The sequence below is a fragment of the Equus quagga genome, chromosome 1 (genome assembly GCF_021613505.1).
Source record: "Equus quagga isolate Etosha38 chromosome 1, UCLA_HA_Equagga_1.0, whole genome shotgun sequence".
Lineage (NCBI taxonomy): Eukaryota > Metazoa > Chordata > Mammalia > Perissodactyla > Equidae > Equus > Equus quagga.
This window is the reverse complement of record NC_060267.1, coordinates 68,955,849-68,977,614: the sequence shown is the minus strand read 5'-3', so window position 1 is coordinate 68,977,614 and position 21,766 is coordinate 68,955,849. Positions and strand designations below refer to the sequence as shown.

General features: G+C 44.6%; 1 protein-coding gene across 4 annotated transcripts in view; it reads left to right on the top strand.

Annotated features, from left to right (window-relative positions):
• The window catches only part of ABCA1 (ATP binding cassette subfamily A member 1), a 130,515-nt gene that overhangs the window by 65,540 nt on the left and 43,209 nt on the right, over positions 1-21,766 (top strand). For all 4 annotated transcript variants that reach the window (XM_046671442.1, XM_046671423.1, XM_046671432.1 and 1 more), the window contains 8 exons: positions 4,558-4,650; positions 9,688-9,928; positions 11,985-12,124; positions 12,467-12,583; positions 16,610-16,807; positions 17,563-17,768; positions 18,563-18,739; positions 20,286-20,508. In XM_046671442.1, the coding sequence (XP_046527398.1) occupies positions 4,558-4,650; positions 9,688-9,928; positions 11,985-12,124; positions 12,467-12,583; positions 16,610-16,807; positions 17,563-17,768; positions 18,563-18,739; positions 20,286-20,508 (1,395 nt within the window). The remainder of the gene's footprint in view (positions 1-4,557; positions 4,651-9,687; positions 9,929-11,984; positions 12,125-12,466; positions 12,584-16,609; positions 16,808-17,562; positions 17,769-18,562; positions 18,740-20,285; positions 20,509-21,766) is intronic.

The following is a 21,766-nucleotide window of genomic DNA, read 5'->3' as shown; positions in this document are numbered from 1 at the left end:
TCTCCCCAAAGCCCTTCTGGTACATAGTTGTATATTTTTCGTTGTGGGTCCTTCTAGTTGTGGTATGTGGGACGCTGCCTCAGCGTGGTTTGATGAGCAGTGCCATGTCCGCACCCAGGATTCGAACCAACGAAACACTGGGCCGCCTGCAGTGGAGTGCGCGAACTTAACCACTCAGCCACGGGGCCAGCCCCTAATTTTTACTTTTAACTCTTTAATCTACCAAGAATTTAATTTTGTATAGTGGTGTGAGATGGAAAATTTATCATTGTTCTTAGGTGAATAACTAGTCCCAACAACAGTAATTGAACAGCGTATCCCTTCTTCACTAATTTGTAATTATTCTGCTGATTTGCATCATTCCATTCTCTGTATTTTATCATGTTCAAGCACGGAAAAGTAAAATGAAGTCTTGAGCAAAATATCTGGATAATTTAAGCTTTAAACTCGATGCTGAATTTGAATTGTGTTTTTTTTTTAACCCTATGATGTCGACCCACCCCTTTGAAAATGGAAATTCATTTGTGTCGACTACAGGTTGCCAATACTGTTAGTGAATACTGAGCATTTAATCTCACACAACGATTAGTGTAAAAGGATCCCGATAATGACGTTGACTGTTCTACCTATTACTTATGCATAGGTTTAGCCAATGTTTCTCTGAGAGACAAAAACCTAAACCAGTTAAACAAACAAACGAAAGCTCAGAGTATTGACAACAAAGTCATATAGTAAGATATGGTATTGCGTTGGTGTCTGAATATGTAAAGGTCTGCTATCCACGGTGAATATAGTGAGGTCCTTATATTTATGTCTGTGGTCAACTATATTCAGAGGTTAAACAGTCAGGTAGTAGGTCCTGTGGTGTGCATGGAGTTTGATGAATTGTGTAGCCTTTAAAACAAGAGCAATAAGATTGCCCCAAAGTTAAGGCATTTAAGTTGAAAAACCTGAAGGAAAAATCATTACCTATTAAGATTTAAATTCATTCAGATGGGGAAGACATAGTCTAAGAACTGCATCCACTGATCATTGACTTGTCCCCTTCAGGGGAAAGATGACCACTGATGGAGACAGCAGACCCGTGTTGGGTCTGAAGTTTTAGAAACCTGGTCTTTTGTACTTGGTGACTTGTACACAATTGGTGTGACATACGTGGCCTCACATGTGTTTGGCACCATCTTGGATCCCAGTCAGGGCTAAGTGATCTGACTGGCCTCTCTTCCCTAATTCACAATCGAAAATAGACAGTATTGTGTGGACCAGACATGGAATGTACAAACAACCATATTCGTGCAAAGAATACTGTGAAAAAAGAGGTGTGACCATTGTGCAAGTGCTGTGTCTCAGTGGTTCTCAAATTTCAGTGGGCACAAAAGGATCCCCTGAGGATTCTGAGGTCACACTGCTAGCTGCTGAATCAACAGATCCAGGAGGCTGGGGCTCTGCACAGGTGGTTCCCGTGCAGGCGCTCCCAGGACCACACTCTATTAGCAAAATCTGCTCATTCACAATCCCCTGTCATGGTTTTGGTTGTATTCAAGTGCAATTGGTACCATTTTAATTTAATATTTCCTTTTAATTGACTTCTTTTGTATAAATAAATGTAATTAGAAAAGAAATTTATCACTACTGTAAAAGTAAAATCAATATCACTTGCTATCAATAGAAGGTACACATGAATATACATTAAGATAAAAGTGTGTGGGGGCTGGCCCCGTGGTGTAGCGGTTAAATGCGCATGTTCCGTTTTGTTGGCCTGGGGTTTGCTGGTTCGGATCCTGGGTGCGGACATGGCACCGCTTGGCATGCCATGCTGTGGTAGGCATCCCATGTATAAAGTAGAGGAAGATGGGCATGGATGTTAGCTCAGGGCCAGGCTTCCTCAGCAAAAAAGAAGAGGAGTGGCAGTAGTGAGCTCAGGGTTAATCTTCCTCAAAAAAAAAAAAAAAGAAGATAAAAGTGTATGTGGGTCTGGCCCAGTGGCATTGTGGTTAAGTTCAGTGCTCTGCTTTGGCAGCCAGGGGTTCGCTGGTCGCTGGTTTGGATTCCAGGCGTGGACCTGCACGCTGCTGTCAAGACATGCTGTGGCAGGCATTCCACATATAAAATAGAGGAGGATGAGCATGGATGTTAGCTCAGGGCCAGTCTTCCTCAGCAAAAAGAGGAAGATTGATGGTGGGTGTTAGCTCAGGGCTAATCTTCCTCAACAACAACAAAAAATGTGATGTGGCTATACATACACACATATACCTAATCATAGGTAATGATTTTTCGTTCAGATTTTTCTATTTAAATGTCAACTCTGGGGCAAGTTTGTGTATGTTTATAGTATAAAAATATATATTTACATTTTATCTACTTAACATTATCTTCTGTTTCACAGTTTGACAAACACTGAGTAAAAGAAAAAAGGTTATAGAGGAGAGAGAAGCATTTTATCTCAAGCCTTCAGGACTTAGGATGACTGTGTCTTAGCCTTGCACTGAAGAGTGTTTATAATCTTAGAAATAGCACGTCGGAGTGTGGCTGATGTGCTTTGAGATGACAACTCTTGCTCTCTGCCTCGCTGAGGGAGGGCACCTCAACAGGAGAAAAAGTTCATCGAGAGCTAGCCAGGAAATGGGAGGGAGGATGTAAGTCTTTTCAAGAACTGGAAAGCCCTGTTTGCAGATGACAGCCTGTCAAGGAAGGGAAGAGAAGGGCAGGGATGGAATTGTTTTTAATTTTGAAGATCTACGCGCCAGGCATGGTCCTCTGCATCTGTCCTCTAGTTGACTTTTCAGGAGAGCGCTGTCCTATTTGCAGAGCACCGTTAACTCTGCTGTGGAGTTGAGAAATGGAGGCGGGGGGAGTTCGAGTCATTTGCCCAGGCTTCTGCAGCCACCCCAGATCCCTATCACCAGAGAAGTGGGGGCAGAGTGACAAGAATCATAAGAATCTTATTTCCATTCAGACTTTATAAAAGAAATGGGTTAACTACCAAATTTTAAGTTTTAAACATTTACGCTAAGTTAATTTTGCATGGTTTTTTTTTGCTGTACAATCCTGAGCATATTTCATCCTATGGACCTCGTGGTAAACACAAAAACACTTTACCTCCGGTGTCTTCCAGTTAAGACCCCTCAGTTTGTAGAAGTTTTCCTTACGGCAGGTTCTCTCTCGGGTCCACTTCTAGTGTGGGAACCTTTAGTTAAAGTGTGAACCTGAGGAGAGAAAGTGAAAAACAAAAACACCCCGCCTGTTTGTGCTCGTGAATGACTTCATGGCAGGAACGATCATTAACACGTTCTGTGAACTGTATCACAGAGAGCCACGTGAGTATAGTGTTTAAGGGAAACCACAGGTCCATCAGAGGACTGACAGTGGGAGTGCTGGACACTGGGAGTAAGTAAACCATTCTAGAGCTCATGAGTCAGGCTGGATAAATTCTTTCATAGAACCTTTAGACAGATTCTCTCAGGCATGTACACTCAGGATTATATTTGAATATTATGATGATCATGATGATGCTAACTTAATCTTGTGCACTTGGAGTTCTTTTTAAAGTAAAACATTCCAGGCTGCTATTTCTCAGAGATAATGATGAGTTCCATCCACTTTCAGCCATTTTCCGTGCAGTCTGCATTATAATTTGACAGCAATCTCTGATAGAAGACAAATATCAAAATAGCCCAGGCTTCTCTAGATTTCAGAAGTGTCTGATATTGAATAAAACAATGCCCATAGAAGCACCAACGAAAGATGGGTTTTCCCTGAAGACTTTTTTTTTTCCTATTTAACAAAGAAGAATAGTGAAACTGACCCTGCATCTTTTTCTCTTTGGAAACCTGAAAACGCAACCAAATTTGAGGCTCCTCAGCTATTGCATTTCTGGCCTCAGAGCCTATGCATCGTTGTTCTATTCCTTCTCTAGCTAGGCTTTCTGCCCTAATTTTTCTTTTCTTGGACCTAATTAATTATTTTCTTATATTTGTTATGTAACTAGGTGGTCTGTAATAGCAACTAAATATATAAATTAGTAAATGTAAAGATGACTAAAACTAGACACAAAAATGTTCTGTATTAAATTTCCAGTGTTAGAAACAGTGCTGACTTGCAAAATGAGAGAGAATTCCTTCTTCCCATGCTTTTGGCAGCTATAAACTTTACATTTGCTTCCTTTCTTGTGAGCCGTTAGAAACTTGTTTCTCAAGGCCATTGCCGTGTTACCTGTCTTGCAGGGCCAGAGACAGAATGGGGAATTTGTGGTCAGAGTGGGGCTGGACCACACACACATACCTCGCATGAGATATTTTTACTTGTTGCATGTCAGTTAGTTTTAAATATATATTCCTACACGATTTAAAAGCATTCATCAAAGAATTAGTAATTCTTATCTGAAGAAAACAACATGCAGCCATAACAATAATTTTAGTGTCTTATTTTGGTTAAGAGTGGGTTTCTTGTTTTTTAAACTCAAGATTGTGAATGGTTTTAATTAACTTGTTTATTTTCAGTAGAGATTTCAGGTTTACATTTGAGCTCAGAAATGAAGTATTTTTTTTCTCCTTCCAGACAGTACTAAACTCTACATCTCCTTTCCCAAGCGATGAGCTGGCCGAAGCCACAAAAGCTTTGCTGGACAGTCTTGGGACACTGGCCCAAGAGGTAAGTTGTGTCTTTCCAGCACCAGAAGGCAGACCATCCACGATTGCTTTTTTTTGGATCCTAAGTTTGGCTAAGAGGGTCCTTTTAAAGATTTGAATGTCATATGAGGGGCCAGCTTGGTGGCGCAGTAGTTAAGTTTGCATGTTCCACTTTGGCGGCCCGGGGTTTGCCGGTTCAGATGCTGGGTGCGGATCTATGCACTGCTTGTCAAGCCATGCTGGGGTGGGCATCTCACATAAAATAGAGGAAGATGGGCACAGATGTTAGCTCAGGGCCAGTATTCCTCAGCAAAAAGGAGAGTTGGCAGCAGACGTTAGCTCAGGGCTAATCTTCCTCAAAAAAAAAAAAAATTTGAATGTCATATGAAATGTAAAAGCAATTTTAGAAGCATAAGTGATCTTAAAAATTATCTGGTTTAATCTCCTTACTTGAGAGATGAAGAAATCAATACTCACAGATGTCTTAGAGTTAATTAGTTAGTGGCTAATGGCCTACTATCTAGTCTGTAACTTTCTCCCATTGTTACTCTCTGCCCCTCTTTTTTTTTTTTTTTTAAAGATTGGCCCTAAGCTGACATCTGCTGCCAGTTGTTCTCTTTTTTTGCCTTCTCCCCAAAGCTCCCCAGTACATAGTTGTATATTCTTGTTGTAGGTCCTTCTAGTCCTGCTACGTGGGACACCGCCTCAGCATGGCTTGATGAGCGGTGCTATCTCTACACCCAGGATCTGAACTGGTGAAACCCTGGGCCGCTGAAGTGGAGTGTGCAAACTTAACCACTCGGCCGTGGGGCTGGCCCTTCTCTGCCCCTAGTTAATGACACATTTGTAAAGAGGAGAATTGCCCCTCATCCCCCATGTGCTATTTTGTCTTGCCAGCAACTTCTTCATATTTCTTCTTCAGTAGCAAGGCCAGACAATCCTTTTAGCAAAACATATGTTTGCTGACTAAAGGGAATCACTTGGTACCCCTAATTCAGATCTTTCCCAGGTGAACGCCTGGCTTCTGATGCTCAACTTTGGGAATATAGTCTCTTGGTGAACAAGCTGAGTTTGCCTTTCAGGGTCCCATGTTGACAAATGCACCAGAATCACCTTTGCCTTAGGATCAGAAGGCCTGGACGGGCTTGCAGAAGCAGTTAACCTTTTCCTCTGCCTCCCAGCCCACGTACGCTTCACCTTTCTGATGCCCAGCCATGTTTCCAGTTAGACTTGGAAAGATGGAACTGTCTGGAGCCCAGGGTGTACGGAGTTGAGCCAGGGGCTGGTGGTCAGAAGCAACGCAGGCTTTAGTGGATAGGACGTTGGATAGGAATAATTTTTGGAGAAATTTTCTCAGACTTGGCTCAGACTTCTTTTGAGTTGCTTCTCCAACTCATTTTTTGTGTTTGTATTATTTTTCTAAAATATCACAATTTACTTTATGTTTTGTGAGAATAGAAGTATTGCACGTTCATTGTGGAAAATGCAGAACATTTGGGAAAAGTACTGAAAACACTGAGATAAAGCACTGTCTATACTTTAGTGAATTTCTTCTGATTCTGTTCTCTTTTCTCTTTCCTGTTAATTCTGCTCATGTGTGTCTGACTGAAGAGACTTGGCTTTTGAATCCCTTTTGGGAGGAGAAGCCCTCTTCCCACCTGCCATTTGTCACTCTGGTTATGAATGCTGGTGACCTTTCTGTGGGAGGAGAAGCAGGTCACCCCAGGTTCTTCCAGGAGGCAGAAAGAGAAACTGAAACTGCCTGCAAGTCCACAGCCCTTGCTCTGGGGTCTTGTTAGCTGACATTGACATGCCCTGGACGCTCTTACAGGTCCCCTCCCAGCCTGAGAGACAGCACCATGGGGACTGTTCATGGAGTCCCTGGGACGTGAGAGGCTGCCTCTGAAAAGCAGGGTCTGGTTACAGCTGTTTCCTCTTACATCACTGGCGTGCCTTTTGTCTGGGGTAAAAAGATAATTGAAAGCATGTGATGTTCCCATTGCTGTCGGTGGAAACTCTCCAGCTGAGCAATATACATTTTTCTTGGCAGCTGTCTCATGTGTCCTGCTTGCTCCCTGCTCCAGGGCAAGCAAGGGCCACCCACTCCTCTCAAGGGAACACTTTCTAGTCACTTTGACCACAAGTTACTCATTGTCTAACTTGCCATTTCTCTGGGACAAATGGGAGAAGATAAATAAAAAGGGACGTGTTTATCTAGTGTTTGGGAAGAAAGTTGATTGTTTTGACCAAAGCACAACTCTTGAAAGGAATGGGAGAAGGGAGCTAACATCTTCTGAGGAGCTGCTCTGGTTAATGCACTTTCACCCAATTGCCCTCTATAATCCACTGGACGAATGTGAGTGGGGCTTATTGTGCCCATTTTACAAATGGCACTCAGGCTCAGAATAGTTAGACATCTTGCCCACAGTCATCTATTTGATTGGCTAAACTGGGACTTGAACCCAGGACTGTTAGACTCCAGAGCCCATGTTCTTGCTGCTATAGCCCACTTTTTGTCTGACGAACTCTGATGGTAACTGGAATAGAATAGAAAGGAGACTCTTCAAAGAAAGAAGATATGGATTGACAGGACGTAGCACTTGGGTAGAACTGGGGCTTTGGAGAGCCAGATGAGTGTGGCTGCCGTGAGCTCCACGTCTGGCTGACGGGGAACGTGTGCCTGAAGAGATTGGGAAGGCAGGACAGCGAGCCGTGTCGGTTACCTACCCAGCACCTACCAGGTGTCTGGTGTTGCTAGAGTTTGGGACTCAGCAGTGAGCACACAAACGTCCCTGTTCTCATGGGGCTCGCGTGGGGTGGGAGACAGGTCAGTGAGTAACATGACAGCAAGGATATGTGCAATGAAGAAAATAAAGCTGGGTGAGGGAGATAGAGAGTGGTGAAGTGTTGCTTTAGAGGAGATCTTCTCTGATAAGGTGACAGTTGAACCCGGAGGAAATGATAGTGTGTCAATGGAGAAGGAAGGGCACTCCAAGCAGGAGGAACGGCAGACACAAAGAGGCTGATGCCAGGGCGTGAAGACGGAATGTGTTTAAAGACCAGGAAGGAGGCCTGTGTGGCCAGAACAAAGTGAGCAAGTGAGAGGGTGGTCAGCAGTGAAGTCAGAGAAGAGAAGGAGGTGAGGGCCGTGCAGGCGTGGTAAGGCTGGATTCCCACTGAGATGGAAGCCGGCAGAGGGTTGAGAGCAGAAGTGTGGATTGGAGGTGACTAAAGTGTGTAGACTGTTTACATTCTGCCTGTTACATTGAGAAGAGACAGTGGTCGGGGCAAGGGCAGAAGGAGGCCATTGCCGTGGATTGAGAAAGCACTCAGTCAGTCAGGCGTTCATTCACGCCACAGATGATTGTCAGACACTACCTTTTGTGGGCTGGAGGACCAATGGCTGCTGCACCCTGTAAGTCAGGAGCACTTCACAGAGGAAGTGTGAGCACACGCTGAGGTGGAGAAGGGCGAGTAGGAGTTTGCCCCTACTACAGGTGCTGGAAGAGCCAATAGTTTGGCTCCATCATTTATGGTGCCTCTGTCCAAAGAAGCGCTGGCTTGATGTGGGAGGAAACTGCTTCTTTTGGTTAAGGGATGGCAGGATGGTGGTGGTGAGGCAGCCTGTGGAAAGAGGAGAGAGTGGCTTTTACTCACTATTGTTTAAAAATCTCCAGGGCTGTTCCACCCACCAACAAAAGAAAAGGTGGTCTGGCTACCTCTCTCCTCCGTGTCTATGTACCTCATACAGGTTATGAAAAGATAAAGGAAGGAAAAGCTGGCCACCCAATCATTGTGCTCTCATGGCCTGTGCTAGATGCGCCCTCTCTGGAAGGGAGTAATCTTTGCAACACCTGACCCACGCTTGGAGTGCCTGGTCCCGCTCTGGAGGCAGAAGGCGAAGTCAGGATCTGGGGCATCCAAGACCGTTGTTACCCATAGGAACCAGCAGGCTCTGGGAGAGAAAACATGGAGTCTGAACCTAGGCCTTCTCCAGGGTGTGTGCGCGGGGTCCCACAGCCTCTCCTCCCTGCTTGCCATGGCTCCGTCTTCCAGGTGGTGAGAACACACAGTGATATTTCAAAGAATGTAGGGATTTATTAATGATTTATTGTGAAAGATGTGGAAATATAGAGTGCTCTATAAATATTTAATAATAAGAGCAATTGGGCCGAGAACTCCACAAGGTGTTCACACAGCACTTGTTGAGTGCAGTCCACAAAGCACTTGTTGAGGGTAGATCACAGACGCAGCCCCTGGCCGCCGGGGTATCTGACTCAGCCCATGTGGGGGCTGTCCCATGCAGTGCCCTCTCTCTCTCTCGTGTATACCTGCAATTACTCCTGACCACACACTGTTTTAGCTTCACTGTCTTGATGAGAAGTTGAGACCTCAGAGAAGTGACTTTTCTAAGGCTGTAATAAGCTATTGAGGGACATGGCTGGGATTCAACATGACATGGGGTCTCCCACCTTATGCTTTTTCCGTTGCCTGACACTTAACCGAGACACGATAGGGGGCTTCAGACGCAGTACCTTTTCCCCCAAGGGGCAGAGGACTCCCTGCTCCACACTGAAGGTTAAGGTGTTTCAGAAATGAGTCAGTGATCGACGATGTGAGTGATTCCTGATGTACTCATCTGCCATTAGCCATGGCTGTTCAGAGAAGGCATTCTCTTCTATAAACCAGAAGATAATCCCAGCGAAATATAGCCCATCATCAGGGCTTCCACTAACTTCTAGACTGTGCTTCTCAACCTTAATGTGCATGGCAGTCGCCTGAGTGTCTTGTGAAAATGTAGATTTGAGTTCTACAGAGAGGTCTCAGAATCTGCATTTCAGACAACCTGTCAGATAACACTGCTGCTGCTGGTCCCCTGATCACAAAAGGAAGAGCGGGGTTCTAGCAATCTCATCCCAAGACTTGGAGAAATGGCATCAGACAAAATGTGTTCTAGGATGTGGCTTTGGAGAGGTCAAGAGAATAAGATGTCTCTTTCTCTTCTCTGTCCCCACCCCTTCCTTTTCCCTCTCCTTTTCTTCCTGGTCCCTGGTACCAGCTGTTCAGCATGAGGAGCTGGAGTGACATGCGGCAGGAGGTGTTGTTTCTGACCAATGTGAACAGCTCCAGCTCCTCCACCCAGATATACCAGGCTGTGTCCCGCATCGTCTGTGGCCATCCTGAGGGTGGGGGCCTGAAGATCAAGTCCCTCAACTGGTATGAGGACAACAACTACAAAGCCCTCTTTGGAGGCAATGGCACTGAGGAAGATGCTGGCACCTTCTATGACAACTCTACAAGTGAGTGTCTATGCAGACCAAGGCCCTGGCCCCAACCTCACCTTGGTTCTAGACTCACCTTTGTCACCTCCCTGCTCGTGCTTACCCTCATCCTTTGTCGCTGCATTGGAGGTTTACGTGTCTGTGTGCCCACCAGACTTAGCTCTTGGAGGAAAGAGTCTTTTCCTCATCAGCTCACTGTCCCCACTTCTTTGAATGGGGCCCGGCCCATCCTGGGTGCACAGTAGTGTTTATCAAATGAATGAATGATTGCAAGCCAGTCTCCCAAGTTTTCTAGGGGACATAGGAGGGTGGTTTCCAGAGTAATCAAGGATTAGATGCTGATCATCTTCCTCCTCCTCCTCTCCTCCCCTTATGATTATTACTATTGAGGTAGGTTTTATAATAAAAACTTAAAAATAACTAATAACAATGATAAAATCTAACATTTAGGAAATGCTTCCTATGTACTGTGCATTCTATTTAAATTATCTTATTTACTCGTATGATAATCCTAAAAGGAAGGTTTATAACCCCACGTTCTAGGCTCAGAGAGGTGAAGTGCCTTGGTTAGAACCACACCACAGCTAGTCCACAAGAGCCAGGATGAAGCCCAGGTCTGCCTGGCTCTGTGCTTTTTTCTGAGAAACCACTCGGCCTCTGAAACACCCACTAGTGGTGGCGTGTGTCTACCATCAGACTCAGACATTTGATCTGCTGTTTGTTTTTGGTTCTTAGCTGCAGGGCAGTGTTAAAGAGCCTTGTAACTCCATATCTGCTCCCCACACTTGGGCAGTTTTCTGGGAATGTGTGTCTTGTGCCTGGTGGCAGCGAGGAGCCAGTGTTAGAGTTTTAGACAATGACATCCTTTTCCTTGAAAACATGATGCAAGTGAGCCTTTCTCCATTTCCAACCACAGGTGTGTCTTTCAGACACTGAGTGAGGCAGCTTTTTGTGAATTACTGTAACCTAAGAACCTTTTATTCTTCTCTGGAGTAAAGCACTCCAGACATTGCAGGTTGCTTTTGCAAGCCTGAAGGCGATGGCACTATAGGCAGTTTTCTGAAATGCCATCCCCTCCTCTCCCTCACTTCGCAAGTCGACCTAAGGGAGCCTTCATTTGTAAAACAGATATAATTGTGAGCGAATCCTCTTTAAAAAAAAAATCTATTATCTTTGTAGCATGTAGAAGATGCTTGGTATTGAAGAGAACTTGGAGTGAAATTAAAAAAAAAAAGAATTAGGGATCTTTCTGGATGATCAAACCCTATTTTTTTTCTGCTTTTTTTCTCCCCAAATCCCCTCAGTGTATAGTTGTATATTTTTTAGTTGTGGGTCTTTCTAGTTGTGGCATGTGGGACGCCGCCTCAGCATGATGGCCTGACAAGCGGTGCCATGTCTATGCCCAGGATCCGAACCGGCGAAACCCTGGGCCGCCGAAGCGGAGCGTGCAAACTTAACCGCTCGACTGTGGGGCCGGCCCCAAACCCTATTTGTTATAACTTTGAATTTTTATTACATGTAACTCTACTTGTGATGAGACCTGTTAATTAAAATTTTGAGTTTTTTTTGAAAACTAAAGTCTGAATTTAGCCCTCTGTTTTCAGTGAAAACAAAGTGGTGAGGGCTGGCAACAGAGAATGAGTCTAGAGTTACTCAGGGTTGTGCATAGTGAAAACATTTCCCCCCATTGTCTCAGTTGTAAGTTATTCAGGATCAGTGTGATAATAAGCTCTGATTATTTATCAAGTATCGTTCTAGGGGCTCTGCAGGTAACATCTCAGTTAATCCTTTCCACATCTCTGCCAAGTAGATGTTATTAACTTTATTTTTACAGAGGGGCAAACTGAGGCTCAGACGAGTGAAGATATTTGTCTTTTTTCTTTTCAAATGTGACTTTTGGACGTTTTTAGTTATTTTTATTTTTTTGTGTGAAGTTATTTGTTATGTAGCTATTAAGTGGGTAGAGCTGGGATTTGAACCCAGGACTGGCTGGCTGGCTCCAAAGCCCTTGTTAGTTCCTGTAAGTATATAACCATGCATATGAATGAGTATTTGCCTTTCATCTTCTTCACAGCTCCTTACTGCAATGATTTGATGAAGAATTTGGAGTCCAGTCCTCTTTCCCGCATCATATGGAAAGCTCTCAAGCCTCTGCTTGTTGGGAAGATCCTGTACACACCAGACACTCCTGCCACGAGGCAGGTTATGGCCGAGGTAGGCTGCCTGGGCCCAAGACTCTGTCTTGAGAACCCTCCTAGAATTGGGGGCAAAAATGTAAGTAAAGGCAGCTTTGGATGGAGCATAATAAGCGTACTCATGGCTCCTCTGGGATTTCCAAAGAGTGGGAACCTCAGATCTGATCCAGGTCGGAGTCCATGTTGAGGGCTGGCTCTCCAGCCCCGGCTACTTGAGTCACAGCTGCAGGCAGGCACTTCTTGGCTATGGGAAGGACTGGAAAAGGGCCGCTTTGATGGAGTACCTTTCAGGGAGCAGCTGAATTTCTCATGTCTCTGCCTCTCTTTTTTCTCCTGCCCCTGGCTCCCCACCTGACTCCAGGTGAATAAGACCTTCCAGGAACTGGCTGTGTTTCATGATCTGGAAGGCATGTGGGCAGAGCTTAGCCCCAAGATCTGGACCTTCATGGAGAGCAGCTCAGAAATGGACCTTGTCCGGGTAAGTGTCTCTCTGGTTACTGTGTGCCTGCTTGATGCTGGAAAGGTGAGTTTCTGGTCGCTTTCCCGGAAGTGACTGAGATGAGAATTCTTTACATTGAGCCAGTATATATGTATTGAGCATAGCTCAAGCCACAGGGCTGTCACCTTGGCAGTGATATGGGTCATGGTGCACAGATAATACTGTTTCATGCACATCAGCATCCATGGGTCTGGTGGTCAAAAATCAGTTTTCTAAGAAACTTAGTGAGTGCTGGTGTTTAGAGCGAGGATGTGGTCATGGCAGGACCCTGACTCTTGTCATTTCTGGCTCCAGAGCGAACCATAGCATCTTGCTTAGCCTGCCTATGTCTTGGTAGTCCTTGGGAAGAGGTGTGGGAGCAAACGCCTGGTCTGACCTGTGGACAGGTCTGACATACTCGCTCCACAGGCATGGCACGAATGTGGAGCCGCCATTACTGTGTGGAGGGGAATTGCACTTAGTGCTTCAGAACCACTTGAAAGGGCTAAGTGCTCTAGAGACAATTGGACTCAAAAGTGGAGGAGTCTGAGCAAGAACACAATGTCTCCTTTGCTAGAGCCTGAGTGCTATTTAATCTCATCATCCCTGCCTTGGGCTGAGTCAGAGAATCATTAGACTATTTCCTATCTCCATGGTGAGGGAGGCCTATTCCTTTTGTTTCCGCTGCCATTAAGAAACAGGAGTGGATTTTTCCCGGTTTCTTGCCTTAGCATCTCATTGATCAGAGAGGCAGCTGGGTTTTAGAGATAGTAGCTACCTGGATGGTCCTCTCCCAGGCTTAGGACTGTCCTTTGTTGCCCTGAGGAGGACATTACTCCAGGACCCTTCCAACGATGGGAAAGCTCAGAGTCATCTTTCTTGTACTAGTCCTGTTATATGTTCAGAATTCTAAAATTGGGGCCTTTAAAAGCCAGGGGACTTCAGTGAGAAAAACATGAACAATAATTTGTATGGATTTACTGAATAATTCCTGACTAGTACTACTGCTACTACTACTAACTCATGCCCTTCAAATATGGGTCTCTTTTGGGCCCCAGTCTCTCCTCTGGATCCAGCTATGGACAGCGCCATAGACCTAGGCATGGTCTCGCACCTCTTCTTCCTGGTCCTCTCCTTGGAACCCATATTTCTACTTGTTGGACTTCTCTCCGTCTGAGTCTCAGGATGATGAGGGGCCTTGTTGAAGGGACTCCATGGGTTTTGGTCTGCAGGCGGATAACTGCTTCCCCTACTCTTAAATGGAGTGTTTGCCTCAGATGCTCCAGCTGCTCATAGGCTCTCAGTTCTTACAGGACAAGGCCCTTATAAACATGGCCACGGCATTCATTAGAAATCCTGCTGGGAGAATCCAGGATGTGCGATGGAAATGTAGGAGCTATGAGTGGGGAGAAAGGCATGGCATGTGGTTTGGAGGGCCTTGTTTGTCAAGCCAAGGACCTTTCCTTTAAGCTCTGGAGGACCATGAAAGGGTTTTAAGCAAAGGAAATGGAGATACATTACTCTGATATGACAGATGGATTAAAGAGGGGGAGATGGAAGGCAGAGACCAGGGTAGAGGCCAAGGCATCGAGCAGGAGGTGAAGCCTGTGGCTGCCTGGTTGTAGAGGGGTGAAGGAGAGGGAGGCATCAGGATGATTCTTGAGCTCCAGCTGGTGGCTAGTGGGCATGCCCAATAGACCAATGGATATTGGGGCCTAGAGTGCAGGGGCTGGTTAGGCTGGTGACACTGAATGGGGGCTCATCAGCCTGTGGGTGGAAGGTGAAGAAGCCTCCTCTGACTGCTTTATTTTCTCTGTTTAGGAGTGTGTTTAATTCTACAAGCTTGGGCTTCTCGGTCCTCTGCACCCCCTGCAGCCTCATGTCTAGTACATGAGGTAATGCCTGAGGCTTCTGCTTCTGTTGGGGTAGCTCTTATCTTTCCTTCTTTCTTTTTTTCAGCTTTATTGAGGTATAACCGACAAATAGACATTGTGTATATTTAAGGAGTACAACTTGATGTTTTGATATACACGTATATTGTGAAATGATCACCACAATCAAACTAATTAACTTATGCATCACCTCGCATGGATACCTCTTAGCAAATTTCAAGTATACAGTACAGTGTTGTTAACTGTATTCACCAAGCTATACGTTAGATCTCCAGAAGTTGTTTGTATTGCGTAACTGAGACTTTGTACCCTTTGGCCAACAACTCCATTTTCCCCAGCCCCTGGCAACCACCATTTGACTTGTGGTAGCTCTTATCTCTCTGCTGTCTCTGGCTCTGCCTGTATGCATAGTATCACCCCTACAGATCTGGAGACACTTCTCTGTTGACTCATGGAACCTGCTGATACTCACCTGCTCTCTTTTCTGAGCTGCTCTTTGCCCCCTTCATCTCAAGGCCCTGCTTTCTCCCTGGCTACCACTCCCAAAGGTGGTCTCAGGTCCTGGTCCCCTCAAGTGCCCTAGAATGGCCAAGGGATCAGTGATCTTGTGGGCATACCTCTCCAGTCTTGCTGCCTTCCTTGGCCGTATTTCTCAGAAGCCACACTGGACAGGGTGGGCCTCACCCCAAACACCACAAGTCTTCACTCAGCTCTTACTGGTTCAGTTCAAGTCTCCAGATGAAGTCATTATAGATTTGCTAACCCATGCCCTGATGGACTTTTGTGAGGTACAATTTTGTATCTTTTACGTTAAAAATACTTACATATCTTACTGATGACAGTATAAATTGTTATTCCCTATAGGAAACAATTTGGAATGAAAATTGCAAGAACCATAAAAATGTGCTATTCTGTGTACCTCCATTCCACACACCCTCAGGGATGTATCCTACAGAAATAATTTTAAAGAAAGAAGTCACTGTATGAGAGAAAATGTTATTTCTATAATAATTGTTATTGTGAGAAGTTAAAAATAGACTAAATGCTTAGCAGTATGGGAATAGTTAATGAAAGTATAGTGTATACACTCTGTAAGACAATTATGCTCCCATTAAAATAATAAATATGAAGCCACATGGGGCAAAAACTTACAAGGTTAGTGGAAGTAAGACTGGTTTAAAAAGTAGCAGTGTTTGGCCGCTTAGAGAGTCCACTTCATAGAGTTGGAGTTTCATCTTCCCTCTCAAAGCTGTGACAGGAGCTGCAGCGGCTTTACCTTTCCTGTGAGCTGACCCATTTTTTGGGCAGCACATCTGTGCAGGCCTCTGGCCCAGCCCTCTAGACCTACTGGGTGAGCACCAGATTAGTTTGTCCTTCTCGTCCATGTTGACCCACGTGGGGAACCAACCAGCTAGGGAACAAGAAATGGCAGTCAGGCCTCCTTTGCATCGTGACTCATGCATCCTGCAATTGGGAAAGATCATATTTTACGTGGTTTACCAGCAGTGTTATTTTCCCAAACTAAACAGAAAAAGTGAGTTTGTCTTAATTCAGTCTAGAAATAGGGTCTTTATGAGGAGTCATCAGCCTGGGTCTCAGAGTAGAAGACTATATAATGCAGTAGAATGTGCTATAGAATCAGAGTTCATGTTTCATGTCCTGGCTTTGCTACTTATTAGCTGTGTGACCTTATGTAAGGGGCTTAACCTCTCTGAACCTGTTTTCCATCTATAAAATGGGAATTATTAAAGATATCTTCCTCGTGGAGTTGTGTGAGGTAAAGCATATAAATAATCCAACGTAGTAATTGTACAAAGTAAGTGTGATTCTTGCTGTAGTTAATATTGTTAAGCTAGGTTGGAAACATATGGACTCTGGATTCAGACTGGTCTGACTTTGAGTCTCCACTCCATGCCTGTTAGCATAATGACTCAGCCTTGGTTTAAATCTTATTCTTTTTTTTTCAACCTCAGTATCCTCACCTGTAAAATGGGAACACTGTTATCTAACTCACAGTTTTCTATGAAGGTTAAAAAAAAAGAGACAACGTACGTGAAAGGGTTTTGTAAATCATATAGAGCTCATCAAGACTTAGTAGGTGTTTACTCCTTGTGCTTTCTCATTGGAATGGCAGACACTGTTGGACAGCAGGGCCAATGACCACTTTTGGAAAGAGCAATTGGATGGCTTAGACTGGACAGCCAAAGATATCATGGCCTTTGTGGCCAAGCACCCGGAGGATGTCCAGTCCACTAATGGCTCTGTGTACACCTGGAGAGAAGCCTTCAATGAGACCAACCGGGCCATCCAGACCATCTCTCGTTTCATGGAGGTGAGGCTCTGTTCCGTGGATCATTTAGAAAAGGCTTTCGCTTCTTTCTCTGAGATGGGGCAATAAAGTTTGGATTGGAGGAAAGTTTACAAATAACGTAGAGTCTTATTCCCTCAAACCTAACACAAGGCTCGGTGTCCAAAAGGCACTCAGTGAATGTCGGTTGAATGATTGAATGAGTAAATAAACAGACCTAACTCCAGTTTTATTCTCTGTGACTCAAGAGTGTGTCTATCCATTGTATCCTAGGTTTTCCTATGTTTTGATATCCCAATACCTTTGTGACAAGAAAGCTTTCCCTTAAAAAGACATTATTTATGAAACTTACCTAAAATCTAAGAGGACAGAGTATGTTTTAAAAATTTAGTCCTAAAAAGTACATGACTTTTAATAGGAACAATAAAAGGTTTTCTTGGCCTTTTTTGTTGTTGTTGTTTGATTAGTTGTTATGACTCGAAATTGCTAAGAAAACAGAGAGGAAACTAAGGTATGATCATTGTTTCAACCTCTTTCCCTCCACAAAAATCAACCTAAGTAACTTATCTCTAAATACTTCCAGTATTTCTCTTAACTTGCTGTTAAAGAACAAAATGATCGATTCTCGGTTGAATATTGGAAAACGACTTCAGAGAGGATTAGAGAGTGAGGATAAAAAAGTCAGGCTGTTAGCACTTCCCTCTTAGGACCGAATCCGCTTCGGCCACTGCTTGTTTTCTTGGCCACCAGAGTTCTCATGAGGACTGTTCTTCCATCAGTGTGTCAACCTGAACAAGCTGGAACCAATAGCCACGGAAGTCCGGCTCATCAACAAGTCCATGGAGCTGCTGGATGATAGGAAGTTCTGGGCTGGTATTGTGTTCACCGGAATTGCCCCTGGCAGTGTCGATTTGCCCCATCATGTCAAGTACAAGATCCGAATGGACATCGACAATGTGGAGAGGACAAATAAGATCAAGGATGCGTAAGTTGAATCCCATCACACCGTCCAGTCTTGGGGGAAGTCAAGAGCAGCTAATATGACTCGAAGTACTTTATTTTAACTAATAATTTGGTAGAAATTAAAAAAAAATAACTCAAATTGGTGACATGATTTTGGTGAAACTGGCACATTCATTGCTGGAGACAATTATTTCAAAGGTCATAAAATATCATCTTTTTTTTTTTTCCTGCTGGGGAAGATTAGCCCTGAGCTAATATGTATGCCCGTTTTCCTCCACTTTTTATGTGGGTTGCTGCCACAGCGTGGCTGACAAGTGGTGGAGATCAATGCCTAGGATCTGAAACTGCATACCCAGGCTGCTGAAGCAGAGCACACCAAACTTAACCACTACACCATGGTGCCAACCCCTAAGTATCATCTTTTGATTCAGCATTTCCACTCTAGGGAATTAATCCCAAGGAGTTAAATCAACAGAAAAAAAGAAGAAAAAAGACTTTAATTTCCCTGTGCTAGCATTATTCATTTTCACAAAAGGGGCAAACAACCAATATAAAAGGGAATGAATAAGTAAATTTTGGTATGTCTACTTGATGCAATGTTAGATAGCCAGTGGAGGGGAAAGAACCAAACCAACAAGTGGTATGCTCCTTCTGATTATATCTATTTAACAATGTGTGTACATGTCAACTGAGACCATAAAGTAACATACAAAATAAAAATAGTGGCTCTGTAACGGTGATAGGATTGTGAGGGATTGGATTTTTTGTAGTTGTGTGGTTCTAAGGAATGTTTGATCACCTGTGGTTTGGTTTTAGGTACTGGGACCCGGGTCCTCGGGCTGACCCCTTTGAGGACATGCGATACGTCTGGGGGGGCTTCGCCTACTTGCAGGATGTGGTGGAGCAGGCAATCATCAGGGTGCTGACGGGCACCGAGAAGAAAACAGGTGTCTATGTGCAGCAGATGCCCTACCCCTGTTATGTTGATGACATGTAAGTTACCAGTAAGCTGCCATCTTTATTTAACTGGTTAACACTGTCCCTAGATGGAGTGTATATGCAGACGGACAGACAGACAGACACATGCTCACACCGCCCCCCACAAGGGAGGAGACAGAATGCTTTGACTTTTATTTATTTTACACGTGTGTTGATACTGGCCAAAACGTTGTTCTGAAATTCTGTGAAGATTTCAGGAAATAAGATGTCAGATGTAGGTAGTTAATAGTTTCTGCCACATCACAGACCCACGTGCGCTGATAATCCTCCCTCCTTTTTCATCCATGGTTACCAGCACTTATATTTTTTACACTCTACCCTTTTGGTCAAAATTTACAGAATCTGAGAATTTAAAATATGTCATGGCAAATACATGCAAGCACATACACTCATCCCCCAAATACAGAAGCAGCGGTCCAGACCTATAAAAGCTAACATCACGCAAATTCATCCACTTCCTCTCTCTGAGTGGAAAACCACATTTGAGAGGATCCAAATAAAATTGAACAAGGCGGTTTTATCCTAGAAGTTTTAGATAACCTTTTAGTGCTTAGTCGTTAAGCTGCCAAGTTCTCATTGTGAGAAGTGTGCCTTTGGATCTAATGATTTCCTGTAGGAGAGAACGGCAGAGGTGTAGTTATTACAGGCATCTGAAATATGTACTGTCTCTTCCAAATTCTGGAAATTCTCCCCTTCTCTGTTGTGGTGTGTGTGAGTGTGTACGTAGGGTGGGTGTGTGTGTAGAGACGAGAGTGCAGAAGGAGCAGGCTCCTCTCCTTGTGTTTGCTCTCTGCTTTGCATGGCACAACTGTTGGCATGCGTGGCTCACTTTAGCTTTTCCAGGTCACCAGGAATTACCTTGTTTTTCACCTTCAGAAAGATTAGCTAGAATTTTCCAAAGGAAGGCTTTTCCAAAGACCCACTCAGCCAGGATTTACTCTAGGAAGGATGTCTTAAGACGAGGACAGGATGGGAGCTCAGAGGCATTAAGGCCTTTGCCTGTTGTCACATAGCCAGTAAGTGCTTAAGTAGTAAAGCTGAGACTTCAACCTTGAGTTCCAGGGTCCACATTCTCTGTCCCTGTTACTTCACAGCCATGCATTTCCTATTCTAGTTAGGAATCTGAAATATTCCTGACAAGAGCGGCGCTATCTGTGATAAGAGTTATGCAAGGCAAGTCAGTAGTGAGATGACCTTAGAGATATTGAACTTTCGTGAGAGGAGTTAGTTTTTTTGTTTTTTGTTTTAGTACTTTAAAATAACCGACACTTAGCAGAATAACATCTCACAATCATCTAGTTACTAAAGTAGCCCCCCCCCCCCCCAAATTTTACTTGGCAATACTTTGTTAGTCTAATTTTTATCCCTATGATGCACTGCGAAGCATTTGGCAACCTATGCATGTCAGAGTCCGGAGGGCCTGCCCATCTTTGGCTCAGTCATGGGGCTTTCTCTTGCATGCAGGCTTGGAGGCATTGGCCCATGAATCTGGCTCATACTTGTCTTTAATTCTCCCCCTGCCCTTCCCTGGGGCCTCCAGCTTCCTGCGGGTGATGAGCCGATCAATGCCCCTTTTCATGACGCTGGCTTGGATTTACTCTGTGGCTGTGATCATCAAGAGCATCGTGTATGAGAAGGAGGCGCGGCTGAAGGAGACCATGCGCATCATGGGCCTGGACAACGGCATCCTCTGGTTCAGCTGGTTCATCAGTAGCCTCATTCCTCTGCTCGTGAGCGCCGGCCTGCTGGTGGTCATCCTGAAAGTAAGACTGCGTCACTGGCTGCCCCCTGCCAGGGAACTCCTGAACAACCCAACTCAGCTTTGTTCTTGAGGAGAAGAAAAGTGAAGATTCTTTGGGAGGGAAGGGGTCCTACATGTCGTCTCCTTCAATTCCTTCATTTTATACTTGGGGAAAGTAAGGCCAAGAGAAGGGCAATGACTTGCTCAGGGTCAACTAGCTGGTTAGCAGCTAAGTAAGACTAGAACCCAGGGCTCTTGCTTCCTGGGTAACTTGACTACACCTAGCTGTTGCTTGGCAGTTGTTCATGGCAGTATCTGAGAGCATCTGCGATGCAGGGCCAACCCCCTGGGCACTCTGGAGCATGTACAGCTTATCAGGGTTATCCGTCATTGTGCTGAAAAATCCAGCCCTTTAGGTTCCCCCAAGGCCTCTCTCCCCAGCACCCCAGAATCCAGGCCCCTCGAGCAGTCATTGGAAGGGTGTGCCCTAGGGTGAGGTGGTTCTCTGCAGCTGTGACAAACCCATAGGAGTTGACACCTAGAGGCTGTCTGCTGACAACCAGGCAACAAGTCCCCCCTTGAAGGTGACTCTGGGCAGTGTGGTTCTGTGTACACTCCATACATTCATTAATAAGTTTATGCCAGTTTTCTTCCTCCATAATCATTTCATTCAAGAATGCATCATGTAAAGAAATATTTTTAAAGAGATGGGGAATGCAAAGGGATGGGAACTAACATTTAATTTAATACTAGCTACTCTTGTTACAAGTGAACAGTTACTGATTGGCAAGCACTGTGTAAAGCACATGACATGTGCTGTCTTATCATATCCTCACTAAATAACCTATTTAACTTACGAGGAAATGAGGCCAAGGAAGGTTAACTGAGGTGACTTCACTGAGGGCTCCCAACAGGATGGCAGAGCAGTTCTTGCTAAAATCAATCCCCTCTGACACTCTGATATCTGACTGCAAGGGCTGAGCTCTGGGTGGGGTGGGGGTGGTTCTGTGGCTGGTGAGCAAGAGCTGTGCTGGGACAGCTCCATGCTAGTGGGTCCTGTTTAAATGTACCCAGATAAACTGGGTAGAGACAAACTTGAAAGTTCCACAAGAGTTTGGACGAATGTGGGAATGCAGAATCCATGGCAAGTTATCAAGCAGGTTAATGAGATTTCCTGGCCATTTTCCTGGGCTTTTGGAGGGAGAACTCATGTAGGATGTTGTCTCCTACAACTCTTTCTTGGTGCCAAGAATCATAGTCCTTATAAAAGGAGAAACCAG